The 16,656-nt window shown below is 44.1% G+C and overlaps 1 protein-coding gene across 2 annotated transcripts; it reads right to left on the minus strand.

The window, feature by feature from the left end:
• Positions 1 to 2,496: 2,496 nt before the first annotated feature.
• Positions 2,497 to 15,986, minus strand: TDRD5 (tudor domain containing 5). 2 transcript variants are annotated; one of them, XM_040704878.2, is made up of 13 exons: positions 15,942 to 15,986; positions 15,557 to 15,797; positions 14,254 to 14,655; positions 13,417 to 13,541; positions 10,500 to 10,547; positions 10,125 to 10,345; positions 8,875 to 9,081; positions 8,316 to 8,382; positions 7,241 to 7,441; positions 6,589 to 6,750; positions 5,752 to 5,898; positions 3,785 to 3,998; positions 2,497 to 2,989 (listed from the first exon to the last, which is right to left on the minus strand). In XM_040704878.2, the coding sequence occupies exons 2-13, from the start codon at positions 15,786 to 15,788 to the stop codon at positions 2,787 to 2,789; spliced, it is 2,229 nt and encodes a 742-aa protein (XP_040560812.1). In that variant the 5' UTR covers positions 15,789 to 15,797; positions 15,942 to 15,986; the 3' UTR covers positions 2,497 to 2,786. The 2 variants fall into 2 exon arrangements, with proteins under 2 accessions (XP_040560812.1, XP_046800626.1); XM_046944670.1 differs by lacking the exon at positions 3,785 to 3,998.
• Between the last annotated feature and the right edge of the window lie 670 nt (positions 15,987 to 16,656).

Here is a 16,656-nt window from a genome sequence, read left to right on the forward strand (position 1 = left end):
GAGTGCTAAGAAATCAATTTGCCATTGTTGCCCAAGATAATTACCTTTTCCTATCTGTCCCATAGGCACTTTAGGACCTACCCTAGGATTGGCTTGCAAACAAACATCACACCCTTGAGTTATCTGTGTGACAGTCGTATATGAATTACGAGCTGTGATCCTTTGATTTAAACATTTATACAGGGCTTCTACTCCCCACTTTGTTTTCCTGTGTTCAGCCATCACCACAGCCCACAGCAGGGCTGAGGGAACTATTATCTTACCCTGAGGAGTAATTGCCCATCTCCCTTCTCCTCTTTGCCCTTCTAAATCTTCAATTAGTTTTTGATCCTCCCTGGAATATTTTGGTTCACCATCAGTTTGAATTTTACTATCTGGAATCAGAGAATGCACTTAATTTTAACCAGCGGATCTGCTAGGGTAGATTCCCCAGGTCCCTGTCAACTCCTTTCTACTGGGGCCTGGATTTTGTTCCAAGCTCCCTTCCTTTCTCGACCCCCTAAAGGGGCACTCATTATTCCAATGTCCCTTCCTTCTACATAACTTCTGCACATCAGTCCTTCTATGGGGGTCTCTGGGGCCTCTCAGACCTCATTTCCCTAGCTTCTTGAAAGGCTGCCACCAACACTTTCCTATCCCTTCTCCTATCCTCCTCTCAATTGCTATATACTCTCCATGCCTCATCCAGCAAACTTTCCAAATTCCTGCTCCCTGTTAACTTCTGAAGCTTTCATCTGATATCCCCCCTGCTGACTGCCTTATAAAGAGCAGCATCAACTGTTGAATGCCTATTTCAGACCCTGGGTCTAAGGGGGTATGCCTCCTCATAGTGTCCCATAACTTATCAAGAAACTCAGTCGGGGTTTCCCTGGGTCCCTGTCTTATTGTATACAAGACTGACCAATTAATGGTTTTGGGAATAGCTCTTTCCATTCCCTTCACTACCCACACTGTATGTTTCCAGACGCTCCCTGTCTGCAGTTTGGATCCCAGTGAGGATCCTGCAGGGGGAAATAATCCTTTACATCTCCGCCCTTAGCTGTTAATACATCTGTTGCCAAATCCAGTGCTGCTTTTAGCACTAACTGCTTTTCTGTTTCAGTTAAATGCTCTAGCAAAAGCTGAACATCAGCCGGGGCTATGCTATTTAACCAAAAACTGACAATGCCTGGTTGCTCCTGGCTCCCCCACCCCTTTTCTCCTTTTCTAATGCTAAAACCATCGGGTCCTGGGGTGGCCCCATACCACAATCCCGCTGCCATTCAGGGCAATTTATGGAGGGTAAAGAACATATCAGCATATGCAGCTTCCTCCCATTTGCCCTCCCTCCACAAAAACAACATTAAATGTAAACGGGTGTTGTAATTCAAAGTGCCATTTACAGGCCATTTTTCACCGCTTTCCAACTTATGTAACAACCACCACTGATTACAATAATTAATTAAAGTTTTCTTGCTCAGGGTGTCTCCAGGCTCTCCAGCAATATCTCGCCACTGAGCCAAGATGCATCCAAGTGGGGTTTGCCTGGGAACCTCCTTTCCCTGTGCTTCCCCCATATTCAATTTCATTGATTCTTTATTGTTCCCAGAAGTCCACACCTTATAGCCAGTATATCAGTTAGATCTAATACATATTCCTCTTTAAACCCCAGCCCCCATCCCCAGCAGAAATGCCAGTCTCCTCTGTTCCACTGTAATTTCTGGACAGTATTACAGATTAAGCATCTGACAACAAATACAAGCTTGCAATTATTTTCGGGGTGTAACAAGCATCCAATTACTCTCAGATCACACATTAACACCACTCACACCTTGGGTCCAATATTTAACATTCACACTACGTAACAGCAGCTTATAAAGTCTCTGTTGCTGGTAATAGAATCTGCCTAAAATTGTTTTCGGGGCACGCCAGAAGCATCCCCTAGTCCGACCAGCCCTGCGGTCCAGCAAGGATGCTCGTGCCTGGCTCGCCAAAATCTGTAACTACAAAGTAGTTATAAAGCAGATATGTTTTACTCAGTGCCGGGTGCAGGCTAGGAAGAAGTTACACCCCCTGCACCCAGTGGGAAAACTCTCAGGTCTGAATCAACTGGGCACCCAGCTGATTCCTAGAAAGGAAGCCGTCACCAGCCACAGGGTGAGATACTGGCACAAGCTGCCCAGGGAGGTGGTGGGGTCACTGTCCCTGGAGGTGTTCAAGCAAAGGGTAGATGCTGCACTGACTGACATGGCCCAGAGCAGTCTACAGGCATGGGCTGACAGTTAGACTAGGTGATCATAGTGGTCTTTCCAACCATAACATACTTGAAGGAAGCACAGAAACAGGAGGGGGAACGGTTGTTTACAAGGGTGGACAGCAATAGGGCTGGGCTGGCATACAGCTCTCCTAACAGCAAGGATTGTGTAAGAGCACTGTGTTAAAAAAAATAGAGAAAAAGAAAACATAACCACTCCCTATACACATAATGTTAAAACCACACAGACACCGAGGGAGGGATGCATTTCCAGTTTTCCTCTCCTTGGGTTAGAACACAACATGACACTCAAGATGTTCTTCTGAATCATTAAAGAGCAATAAAGCAGTACAACACCAGTACAAGAAAAACAGAGTATTTTCCTCAACTAAAAGTAACATGTGCTACAGGCACTGGGCACGTCTGAGAAGATGTCTCAAGTTTTTCAAACAATTAAGTGCTTTTTAATTAAAAGAATGACAGCATGGTAATATTTCACTGCTCCATGGAGCCTTCCCTCAGCAGCAGCTCCATCTGCTTCTCTCACCTCTTCTTACAGCTCCTTTCTTGGGCCTGGGAGCCAGTGGAAGTAGCCATGACAAGTGGCTAAGCGTGCAGCAGCTGCCAACACTGCAGACAATGTAGTAGGAGGGACATAGAGCTTCTGGGACATCTCTTGCTCAGACAACGCACTGGCACTGTGCTGGACAAGTGCAAGATTCTCAGGAAGGTCTTTGTTCTTCATTTTCTTATCATCTGCATAAGGAGGGAAACAAAAACATTCACATGGTATCTCTTAAGAGTTTCAGCTTAGACAGCAATATCTGTTTGCTTGGACTTGATCAAGTGATTGTGTGATTACTTCCTACTGCCAACTTACTGAATGAACTTGAAAAAGGTGAAAACAAAGAGGTTCTCTCTGTCTCCCCCCAGCTCTCATCCCTATTTCTCCAGAAATGGGAAGGTAGACTCAAAGTGAATAGCTCCTATCTTGATGATTGGGGCCCCAGCTCCACAGAAACAGCAAACTGTCCTATTTCAAGGAACACACACACACTAACTTGGGCAAGCCACTTCACTTCAGCTTGTAAATTGGGCAGCTTGCACATGGGGGCTGTAAATTCTTTCATAATTTTGAAAACAGAAGAAAACATACCCCCATCATGGACCTCTTAAGGTTAAAGAAGTGCTTTTCTCCCTTACAGCTAGAAGGAGAGACACTCATCATCAAATGAACATAGCCTAATGTATGGAAAAAACAAAAACTTCAGCATCAAGAGAGTAGAACATCTAGGAACCACAAAAAAAAAAAAGCCCTGAGAGAAAAACACCTCAATCCACTCTGCTCACAGAGGTTAAAACAAAGCATTGCATCCAGCCATTTATTATTGTCACAGCTCATCCCACAGAAATGCCACCAAGTCCATCAGGTCTAGCAAAGAAGCAGCACTAGTCCTAGGATACTTTCACACTGACTGCAGGTCTCAAGGGACAGGAAGAGATTGCTCAGCTTTCCTCTACGTTAAACTTTACTGATAAATCTATTCGTACTGTTACGGTTGTCCAGCATAAATGGTGCTGCCATAAGCAGAAGAGAGGCATGTAGAACTTCACAAGTCTGCGCTTTGTTGGAAAATCCTTCTACGTTATTAGGGCCAGTTTGGCTCATTTCTGCTGGTTGCTTGACATAGAGGAAGGAGAAGTAGTCTTCCAATGACTTGAAGAAGACAGTAGGCCTTAAGGACTCTCCAAGAGGATGAGGTGTCTGCAATTATATTAAAACAAACAATAAACCCTCAGGAGAGGGTGTGATTAGTGCACACTCAGTTCATTAGCTGCCCTGACCTTCATGATCTCCCTCAGAGTTCATAAAGAACTGAAAAGTCAGCAACAGGATTTTTTTTTTTTAAATACTGGTTACTTGCAACCCCAGCCAAAGGGCAGCTCTTCCCACACAGTGAGCTGAAAAGATTATTACAAGATACAAATTAGCATGTCTTAGGCAAAGAATTAACAGCTGGCTCATCTCTCAGCAGCCCCACACAGAACAAGTGACAGCAATAACAGAGGGAGTTTCTGCAAGGGAGTGGGAACTGAGTCAGAGGAAGTTCCTCTGGGTTTTTTGGTCAAAAATACAAATTAAATTTAAGTTCCAGGGATGACCACCTACATCTCAGTCAAAGACTAGGATTGAAGGCAGGGTTTTTATTTACTGATTCAGCATGAAGCATGAAAAAATAGTGAAAGAGGCAAGCCACAGTGCAATTCATCTGCCCAATATCAAAAATAAGGTGCCTGCTCTCTAGTCTTCTTCTGCTGAGGCAGCAGAAGAAAGGCACCCACCTTCAGAAGAGGTGAATCATCACTCAGAGGTCCATCGTCCACTGGTGAGAGAGCATTCAGATGATTAGCCCAAAACAAAACGATTTTACACCAGGTGATTTAGGAAGCTTAAGTTGGCCACTCACAGGGGGATTGTGAGAAGCTCTTGAAGCAGCAAGGACAGCCACAGGTCTGGGCAACAGAACGTTGGTAGGATAACAAGGCAAGAACTTGAACAACAAGCATGAGAGTCTAATCAACCAGGTACTCAGCTTGATACCACCAGCCCACTAACAACTTCTGCCTAACACTCAGTAAAAACTAGTGTTAGAATAAGAAAAAAAAGCAACATAAAAAGGTAAGCATCCCCTTTGCCAACCACACTGTCTTTGCTGGGGAACTCAGTGTCACTGCCACTTCAAGACAAAGAAGGAACATTCACAAAGTAAGGGCAGACAATGGAAGCATCTATTAGTATTGGAAAAAGCTGGAATGCACACAACTCATAAAGAAGCTGTTCAGAAAAGATGAAAGAGATAGTATGCCCTAGAGTGCTGTGAGGAGCAGGAAATAAGCAAGGCACTATCTAAACTTCCTCCTAATGCACACAACTAAGATCATCACCACTAAAAGGAAAGCATGAACAATGAAAACTGGAAAGAGGGTGGAATACCACGTGGCAACACTACAGATACCAACATCTACTGAGGCCAAGAGATGAAGATGATACAGAGAACGGAAAAGCTTCTGTTTGTCACAACTAGCTGACGAGCACTTTTTTCCCCTAGGTGTCTATAGGCAGGATTTAGCTTTTCATCCCATGGTCTTCCTTGAGGCAGACAATATGCTCATTGATCCAACAAGGAAATTCCTATGCTTCTATACCCACATAGTTTCATACTCGCAGGAGAGTGCTTAAGTCAGCCCACAAGGAGTGAAGAAGGGCCAGGTTTGATCTGTGAAGTGATGACACTGACAGTCTTTCTTCCACAACGCCTTGATGTACAGGTGAAACATTACTGTATTATCAGCAGCACCAGAAACAACAGCAAAGAGGCAAACGTACACCTCTGAGCCCTTACCAAGAGCCAGTCATTGTTTCATTGTTAGTAATTTAAAAATAAAAGATATTCACATTATCTACAATTTAAAACAACTCCATCCCAGCAGCAGTGGCTGAGGAAAGAAATCCTTACCTTAACCACTGCCATAAGGTCAGTGGAAGTTTTATTTGTATCCTCCTGTGCGAATTCAGGGTCTTGGTCTGCTGTTTTGGGGTCATTTACTTCATCTGGAAGTGGCTGCACATCATCCCATTTCTCCTCTGCACACAGGTTCTGTTGCTAAGGAGATGGACAAAGCAAGAAAGGACACAACCAGCATGAAGAAATCAAGAGGCACTGGAGCAAATCTACTGAAGTGCAAGCTACTGAGCAATCAGATGGTATTGCTCTGACAGATTAACAGAGAGTAACCCTGTTCTTTCTGAAGTTCTGGCAACTTCAAAGGACAGAAAGAACACAGAGGGAAGGAAACAGCACAAACAAGAAATAAGCTGTCACCTTAACTTCTTTCCACCACCGTAAAACTAGTTTCTTGATTAAAATCATACTTTTCAAGAATACTGTCCAGTTAATGCAGCCTTCTGAGAACTTCACCATGGAGAAGAGTCCCAGGCTAAGAGACCTGGTACAACAGCATCCAGACATTTTGTGTTTAAGTGGGAACTGAGGTGTGTGTGGTGGGGAAGCATCAAGTTGTTAAGACCGACAGGGCAAATCTAAGGTTTGACCACGTCAAGGGAGTTTCCCTGCATTGAGAGCAGCTACAAGGAAATGCTAGCTGAGCAGTAACAAGTGTCACATTAAACACGCTTCATTTTAACTCAAAACATGTTATGGTAATGGTGTTGGGTTTTTTTGGTCCTACTTCCAACCTCTTTGAAAAAGTGCATGGTACTAAATCAACATATGTCAACCAACCTCTGGAGTTGATTCCATTGAATGACGGTTATTCCACAGCCAAATGCCCACCTGATTACACAGTTCATCCTCATCCAGTCTGGAGCTTGATGCTTCATTATCTGCACCTAGAGAATCCTGCTGCAAACAAAGGTCTGGCTCCACCAGTTCAGCACTCTCCTGCTTTGCACTGGGCTGAACATACAAGGCTAAAGGATTCAATTTCTTGAACCCCTAGTAACAAATAAACAACAAAAAAGCAACACACAGTACAGTTAAGAATGCTCATTTGTAAATACCACCAGTACCAGAAAGAAAAAAAAGCGTGCACTCCAGGCAGTAAAGCTTGACTTCCTGCTGAGATACATAATCCCAGCAGCACTTTTCTCATGGCTTTCAGACCCACACAGTTCTTAGCAAAACAGAGCTGAGACATTCAAATAATGATACAAATTGGCCTAACTCATAACCACTCCCTGGTCCATGGTTTATATCCTGAATGTCTGTCCTAGGTAGAGCAAGCAATCACCATGCTTATGCTGTCCCACATTACACATTTCACTGGCAAAGTAAGCTGCTTTTAATCAAGACCATTTCTATAATTCAGTTTGTTAACAGCATAACTGATCTTCAACGATGAGAGCACTAAGTATCTTTCCATTATAGGCACCCAACAGACCCTACCCCTGCCCTTTCTTACAGCGGCACATTCCTCCCTCCTGACCTGGGAAGGTAAGTTCTCTTTGCAGATGTCAGCATATCCCTTATCCTTCAATACAGAGTGAATGTAGACATCTTCCTCAGAGGATGTGTCGCACAGAAAGAGATGCAAAATGCCATTCACGTATTCATCCACGATGCCCACAAGGACCTTCGAGTAACACAGCTCCTGGAATTGCACAGTTGCTTCACTGGTCCAGGTATCCTCAAGAAGAAACAAAAATCTGAAGTTACTATCAACAGACCAGAATCCATCACCTGAGACTTTCTCTTCTGAGCACTCAAGATGACAATTAGGCCAAGGCAGGTGAAGGCCAAAAATGCAGGTGGGGGAAGAGAAATCAGACAAACTTCCAAGAACTGAACTAAATCACATTGCCCCAAAGCTTGCAAAGCCAGTTACACTGGGAATGCCTTTTCACCGTAAGTATCTATTTTCAAGTGTAGTCATTTTATCTTCTCTGTGGGGAGGGGGAAGAGGCAAATTATGGAAGTTAAATGTCAGGAGTTGATGTGAGGCGTCAGCAGCTTCATAACAATGAAACTTGTGGATCTTTTGCCCTCAAGAAGCAGAGGAAAGTTTTTAAGCATGTTTTTAAAACACAAATTTGAACTGTGTTCCCACGCTCTCCATTGGAAAGACAGCGTTTCTCAGACTTCTTGACCATGAGATCTCTCAGGACAAGCTGACCTAAGCTTTGGCTTTTTTGATTGCATCAAACTCACTTAGAGCTTGGTCTCAGAAAATTGTAAAACAGGGCTGAATCTACCAATGTTTTAGAAGGACCCTGGAGAACTATTGGAGGGGGCAAAACCGCTTGTTCATTTGCTTAACCAGTAGCTATGTGTTTCTGAAACAACATAAGCAAGAATACTACAAGCATAAAGCAGAAACAATGAAAGGTTACCACTTGCAGAGAAGCAGTTGTATTCCACTGAATAACAGCAACAATTCTGCTGTAAACATCAGAGGGACCTGAATAAATCCAAATACTTGTCCTTATCTGGAGAAAAAGCCTCTCTCTTCTTGACAGTTTCTACATGTATGTCAGTAAACAAAACTGCATATGAACACACACCTCCACAGGCTTCACCCATGCCAAGGAACACGGGATGGCCTGAGCTGGGAGCTTCAAGTAGCACCATCTGCAATATAAAACAAAAGCATAGTCATTAGAGCAAACACAGAGCAAAAACAGTCAGAAGAGCAGAACTTACTCCTCTTCTGGGTCTTAAAAATCAACTGAGGAATAAAGAGCAGAGTACTGGATTTTGCATTTGTGATTAAAACCCAACAGTAACCTTGAAAAACACTTCATAACCAGGAAATGAGCACAGTAGGAACCACACTAACAACTCATCTCTTATGCCTTCCCTCACCCAAGCATCTTTCTATCATAACCCCTTGTGATTATGAAGTTACGGACAGAGAACAATGACTTTTGAACCAAAGAACGAAGCATGGAAAGGGTATTAAATTGCAGAGGCAAAAAAAGTACCTCTGACACCAAAAATGCAGCCCATTTCAACTGATGACTACTGAGGAGAATGTTTATATCTGTTCATGGAACCTAAAATGAAGATGAAATCCAACCTCAACCGTTCTGTGATTCTGTCAACCATGTGTAATCTACTTACTTGAGGAATCTCAGCCAAGACTTTTGGACAATGCCTATGCTCCCATAATCTGGGTAGAACACCTCCACTTCTTGGTCATTGATTATACGGTGGATGACAACCCGGTACCACCATTGCAAGAACATCACACAGCAAAGCTGTCCAGGCTGTACCGAAGACTCAGGCATGATGTAACGATCGGAAACAAGCTTATTTGAATAACAGCACCTGCAAAACATCGTAAGGAAAGATTGTGTTGTGCCTGGAAGGATGCAAAAGATGAACACAAAAATACAGAGGATTTCAGAAGAATCCTGATTTCTCAAATCCCAATGACACAAATTTTCAGAAGACGTTTAAATGGATGCTTTGCACCACTGCTCCGTTCAACTTAAACTGAAACGATTATAAGAAATGCAAACCTAAATTTCAACATTTGAAAGTTCTCCCTGGGGTCCAATTAAAAAGAGAATTCCTGATGTTAAATACAGTCATTCTAGTCATTAACTTTCAGCATGATCTGGATATATCACTATTTATTGTAAATCAGATTTTGGAGTATTGGCTACATATTATTTGTAGTATTTGCCTGTAGAACGTATAACTCCATTTGTATGTGCCCCATGGACATCAGGTGCTTCCTCAACACACAGTTGACAGCAATTATAGAACTGCTGTGGTGCAACAGAATCTCAAATGCACAATGTAACTGACAGACACTGATGAGGCTTTGCTTGCTTTCAAATATACATAGGTTGCTCCAAAAGTAATGCCTCCTATTTTCATGGTAACCACAACAATACACAACAACACTATTATAGAACATTCACCTCTGACATCGTGATCAGACATCATCACGCAGGAGGCGTTATTTTCGAAGCAGCCCTTGTAATATGCACTTGCCATTATGTACATGTTGCTTTTTGACAAGTGTTGGAGATGGAAGCAAAAATTTCTACTGAGCCCATTCATAACACACAGAAAAGAGGCACAAAGGAAGATCAAAGTTCCCCTTTTGGAACCTTTCTATTCTTTTACAGTTTAGAACTGTCTAGGGCACAGCCAAGCAACTGTGAATTGGTACTAATCGTACTTTTTGCTTGCTAATTAAAAGGAATGGGTAAGCATTATGAACACGTGTTTCAGACAGCACAGGCATCTCCATTTCAAGATATCAAACCAGCTGTGACCATAACTATCAAGTTGGGTGTCTTGTTCTCTCAGCACAAATACAACAGGCAATAGTACCTATCAGCACAGAATGTTCTCACCTCATCTCAATCATCAGATCCCACAGTTTATCAGATGTTTCTGTGCTGCAGACGTGGATGTAGAACTCACTAGGAGAGACTATTAAATTCACAATTACTCCCACCAAGCACCTTGTCTCCAGTGGAGGTAAACCACAAAGTCTTCTGTCCTGAACTGCATCTGGAGGGATGTCTGGAGTCACCATCATTATGTCCAGACCAGACTGTTCCAAAGCTTGAGGCTACAAAGAGATAAGAGGGAGGTGGTACTCACATCTCTTCACTCACTGAGCATACATGAATAACTGCTCCAGTAAGGTTTAAAAAAAAAAAAGTCTGCTTTGCTTGGAACCTATGAATTACTGAATATCAGCAAATCCCACCAGTTGTGCAAACCTGGATTAGGACTTTGTCTGTGTTGGGAGCATCCATTCTCTCTTCTCCCTAGAGGGAAGAATGAAGGAAATCAGTAAATAACAGTAGTGTAACAACAATACTGTGCATTCCCACAAGGAGAAAAGGAGCTGGAGTCATACCCTGTATTTAGACAAGAACAGAAAACAGCTATTGCTAAAATAATATGTTGGGTTTTTTTTAAAGTTTGTTGGATTTTACCCAAAAGATGCTATTTTCTATGCTCTCTGACCATGAGGAAAGTTATCTGAAAGTAACTCAAGTGGCATTTTCACACTAGAGCTATTTGGTTTTTATCCTTGGGTAATAAGACCTACAAATTCTGTTCTTTTCTCACTCGAGAGATCTGTCTGTGAAAGGCTAGTGCAGCTTACAATTTTCTGTGGAGGGGAAACTTAATCATACATAAGCTACTCTCTCACTGCCTCGAGAGCTCTCTTCTGTGGCAGTGAACAGCATTCCTCCAAAGATCAGAAGTCAAAATGACTTCATTTTGACCCACAATGAACAGGCTACAAGTTAACACTGCATTATACATCAAGCAACACATGGGAAACATCTTCCAGCACATATACCATTGCTTATCTGGCTAATCTAACTGCAAGCAACATTTTTTGCAACACTGGCTCTTGTAAACATTTTTTTCCACAAAGCAGATAAATCTCATTAATGCCCTTGAATTTTTTGAGTTAAAATTTTTTCAGTGAAACATTAAGTTAAATAACAGCTGAGGAAATTCCTGCCTGAGCAGCAGCTCAAAGAAAAAAAATCCATGCCATGAAAATCCTTTAAGAAGTGCCTGCAAACAGCAGCATCTCTGAGACACACGTTTGCTCCCTTGAACGTTGCTTCATATCACCCTGTTATGGGCATACACTATCTTTATAATCTAGTTTACACATCGGTAGTGACAAAAGACATTTGCATGACTATATAGAAACGTATATTTGTAAATATGCTTTAAAAAAAAAAGCAACAAAACAATAAGAAGAGAAAACAACAAAACACTAAAAGTGACCCCTGCAATATACCACAGCCTGTGATACTGGCTAACCCTTTCCCTAAGATGGACAGGCAGGTGCTATAGGGGTGTGAATGACCCTTCCTTCAGCTGAGGGTGAGAAAAGCCGCTGAGCAGCAGTTCCATACACCTCTCCCCTTCTCAGAGCCAAGTGGATTGACTTAGCCCGTGTTCCTCATGTTATTAGTTTCCCTTTCATTATTAGTTTCTTGTGTCGGGATACTTGGATACCTTATAGCAGGGCAGGGATCAGGTCACATCTTTCCACTCTACCTTGCAGCATCCTGATGAACAAGCATTCACTGCATATCCCACATTCCAAACAGCTTTCCTCCCCTTTCTGGCTTTTTTTAAAACAGAAGAGCAAGCTTAATGTCTCATGGGGGATACAAGTTGAACAAACACTTTAACGACCTGAGCAGGATAAGTCTTTAAACAGGATCCCATCATGATATGAAAGCACAAAAACCTGACCTGAGGTCAGGGTTATCGCAGTCCTCTTTTTTGCCATTCAGACTCAACAGGCAGACTGCACTTGATTTAAGGAGAATTTCTGGCTGCTTCATCACACTGATCTAAAACTTTACAAGCTCAAGGCTGACTGCAAGAGAGCATGCTTTAGGAATGTGAAGTCCAACTGTAACAATCAAAAAGATCAACACTATGGAAAGGTGATATAAGAGGTGTAATGACAGAGGGACTAACGCAATAGAAAGGTGTTAGAAGGGAAGGAAAAAGGACTGCTCACCCATCTCCGAAGACCTAGGCTCACGGGGGAAAACTCCACAAAGGAGGGATCTCCAGAAAGAAATCCTTCCACAGTGGCAGTCAGCCCTTAAATGAGGTCTAAGAGAGGTGCAGCCAGGCTTTACCCATTCCTGTTGCACAGGTGAATTGCCTTCACCTGTGCTCCCAGGGTTGACCTGGTCTTTTCCCCAGGTGCTCAATCAGCAGTTCAGGCCGTGACTCAACAGTTACCATACACCAACTCAGTCAAAGGCTTCCAAATTAACCGCAAAGAACACCAAAAATCAGGAAGAACTCCTGGGACTCTTTTCCTGCACACCAATCCTCAGGTTGCACACAGCCACCTGGGAAGCTTGGCAGACAGAATAACAGTAGGAAGGTTTTCCAGAGAAAAGGAAGGCAGGGAAGAAGAGAGAGAAAAAACAGAGCTAACAAACAAATTCACCCAACCTATTAGATCCTCTGAACTGCTCCTCTCCATCTCCTTCTAGAAATACACTTTCACACAAATTCAAAACTCTTGAAGTCCAACAAGAATGACTAGGAATCCCCACAACTTTAGACAGTGAATTAAGTATCACCGATTTCCTTTAGTAAAAGGAAAAAAAGGAGACAATTCTTTTTGTGCCCCATCTGACCACACTATTTAGTCACCCAAGTGAAACTGTAGGAATCAAAGTCTCCACAAGAACCATCACCCAGCTTTGTCCTCCTAGCTAACCACACTGAACAAGACACTTAACTCTGCCTACAGCAGCCGAGGAAATTCCACAGAGCTGATCTTCAGATTACTAAGATGTAATAACAAATAAATACACAAAAGGGTATCACCATAACTATCAGGGAACGAGATGATGCTTAACACAGGTCTTTAACAGGTCTTGGATGGTCTTTAACACAGATCAGAAAGCCAGAAAGAGAGAAGAGAAAGACCTAGCTTAGGATGGCATATGAAGCTATACACCAGCCTGGAGTCTTGCCACTTCCAGACTTATCTAAAACAGGTACTAAAATTTGTGTAAGCAGCAGTGTATCAACAACACAACCTCAACAGTAACAAAAGTAAGAAAAGAACCTCCAATGTGGGATTAAGCCACAAAGAAGCTACAGATCACTCATCCAGCTACTCACTTGTTTCAGGCCATCACCCAGACCTACTGCTTGTGCGTCCACTGGTTCTGACTTCTCTTCTGCTGCCTGATGGACGATCTCTGTCTCACAGCTGGGTTCCAAAGGAGGCAGCTCAGCCATGAGTACTGCAAAGACAATAACCTGGCTGTTATTCTTTCTTGGACTGATGCAGAGTTACATATTAAACAGAAAGAGAAAACACTTGAAAAATGAAAGCATCGGTGGCATTTTTCCAATCTCTTGTAGCATTCAGTTACCACATTCATAAGCTTTTGTTAGAGAGGCATCCTTTGTAAATGAATTCTAACCAGAGAAGTCAGGAACCCTGTAGGTACTGTGTGCAATTTTCTGCCATAGCTGTTACAGGAGCAGCGAGTACACACAGAGTCTCTTCTGTGGAAGATTATAGCTTAATCTTTCAGAGTAGTATTACTAAATTTTCACTCTCAAGAAGTGTACTGGAAGGGCTCTAATGACTTGCGGAGCAGGGCATTCAAGAGATCCTTCTACTTTTGTTACCTGCTGCCTGCAATGATTAGCATTTCTAGTCCTCTACATAGGTTCAGAAAGCTCATATTTGGAAGGTAGATCCTTTCTTTCACCTGCCACCAAAAACCAGCGGCAACTTGTTAAAAACCTCCAGTTAAGCTCTCTGATACTGAGACAACTCCTTATAACTACTTCTGCAGTACCACACAGGCCTTCCTCGTTGAATCAGAAGGGAACGGGGACTATTACAGCAACTGAAAACACAGCAGCATCTACCAGAAACACGGCTGCTTGTCCACAATGCTTAGGAGACCTACATGCTTCCAGCTAACTAACGCACAGCCTTACCTTGTGGCATCTTTTCCTGCTCTATCTCACTTGATGAGCTCTTTTTCAGGGTTATCAAGGAACCTCCTCTTGTCTCCTTAACCATAATTGTATCAGACATGCTTTCGAAGACTTCAAGTAAGGAGGAAAATCCATATTGTGTGTACTGGAACGTCCGCTTAAAGCGTGTGTAGTATGCATCGTTGAAATCCAAGAGCAGAAGTGGTGAGGAACTCAAGAGATCTTGCAGCTCCCTCTTCACTGCTGCTGGCAGGACACGAGTCTTGCCCTTTGGAGGCAAACCCCGCTGATTCTGAGAGATAAAAGTAGCTCTTTCCTTCCTAGCAACACTGCGTGCTTTACCACTTGTTTTCTGTCTGGAAATCAGTTTGGAAATATCTTTGGTGGTCTCATCGGCAACAGCTACAATAGGAAAAAAATATTAGCTGTTTATCAGCTACTAGAAGTCTGGAACAGTAAACCATTAAAGCTCTACGTACGCAAAGCTGTTCTTTTCACTTTTTCCATTCCCCTTTTTAGACAGGTGTCCCTTCTAAAAGCAACCTCACTAAACCATGTCTGGATTTCAGTACAGCAAACACTTTCCTTCTGCACAGTGGACGGAACCAAATTTAACAGCTCATCTGCACCCTCATCCCTATAAACCCAGATAGAAGGAAGGCTGGTCAAATGCATGCTGCATCACAAGAAGAAAGCCAGCTGCTGTGGGTTTTATTGGGAAACAGTAAACAGCTCATGGCTTCCCTCAGCCAGAATTACAGTACAATCTCGACACAGCTTAAGAGCATCAGGGTGTTGATTAACTGAGTCTTGTCTGAAAGTAACTATGAAAAAAACACACAAAAAAAAAGCCGAACACCAAAATCCAACAACCACCCAAGCTTCACAAAACTAAATGAAGCTGCCAACGATGCTCAAAAAAAGGGCCGTGTTTGTGCACCTGTTCTCCAGGTTCACCCTCAATCCTAATGCTCAAAAACAACAGGCCAGAGTCACACCAAAAACTGGTGTAGAGGACCTCTCTGGAGGTCATCTGGTCCACACACACCCCAGTAGCTCCAAAGTACAACCATTACTGATCTTCACTAACCTGCTTCGCCCACTGCCTTTCTGTACTCTGCCACTTAGCCAAACAACAGCAAACAGCTAAAACAGAAAAGAAGTGCCAAAAATACCAGCAACAGCAGAGAGCCATAGACAGCCTTTGGGCTCCCTGCAACAGGGCCCTCGCTTTGGGGCACCGCTTCACCCCAGCGTGTGGTGCCAAGGAATCCTTCTCTACCTGCAAGGAGGAAGGCCTCACCTTTGAGGAGAAACCCGCCTTTGCTGTTGGGGCAGACCTGGACCACTCCCGGCATGCTGGCCACCAGCTCCATGGTGGAGCAGAAGCCCAGCTCACGCAGCGGCAGCGGCCTGCCGACCATGGCCAGGTACTCCTGCTCCAGCTGCGCCGGGGTGAGGCCCTCCTTGGCAGCCAGCAGCTGCGACCTCACCTCCTTCTTCAGCAGCTCCATCAGCTGCTCCTGCTGCGACATGTCTGTGCTCTGGGAGAGACAAAAAGCGGACAGAACACATCTCACGCCACGGCTACGAAAGGCTTTTTACCGCCTCACGACTGAAAACCAGAAAGGCAAGCTCAACGTCCCCTACCAGGCCGCGGCCCCCCCCCACCCCAGCCGCCACCGCACCTCTCCAACGCTACGTCCGCACCGCGGCCGCTCTCACATGACCTCACTGCGCCTGCGCGCTCGCTTCCCGCCCTTTCGGGGCGTGAGGGCGGAGCCGCCTCCCGGGCTGAGGTGGGGCGGCGGGCGTTGCTCCTCACAGCGCTTCGGTATCCCTGCGGCGGTGTCGTTGCACTGTGGGCTCCAGCAGCTGAGAGGACTCCCGCTACCCTGTTAGGAGGGCTGCCTGCTCTGTGGGACCGGCCCTCGGGCAGGCAAGGAGCCGCTCCCTCAGCCTTCACCTGGTGGAGCAGGTGTGCTTCTCTTCTGACAGGAAAAGTCAGACCCACCTGCAAAAAAATTCCCTTTTCTCGAAGGCAATATTTAAACGCAAATGCCAGCGTTACTCAGGGTGGTCTTGCGTATTTTTGTCCCATGTGAGAGGAAAGCCTACAGTGGAGTGCCTCAAGCGTCATAAAGTGGGTTACAGTAGCTGTTTTCCTACCGACTTCCATCCAGATTTTCTCTCCTACCATTAGCCACCTAGATTCATCGCTGCAGCAAGCAGAGCAGGGAAAGCAGCAGGCTGGCACACCTGCCCCCCTGCTTCTAACATCCGACTGTGGGCAGCCCAAAAGCCTTCAATAAAACAGGAATCTTTCAGAAAACAAGATCAGCGCCTCCCTGGTTGCCTTCTCCACTCCCTCCAGCAGCTCCTCCACATGGTACATCTGCCAGA

Source organism: Gallus gallus, chromosome 8 (genome assembly GCF_016699485.2).
Source record: "Gallus gallus isolate bGalGal1 chromosome 8, bGalGal1.mat.broiler.GRCg7b, whole genome shotgun sequence".
NCBI lineage: Eukaryota > Metazoa > Chordata > Aves > Galliformes > Phasianidae > Gallus > Gallus gallus.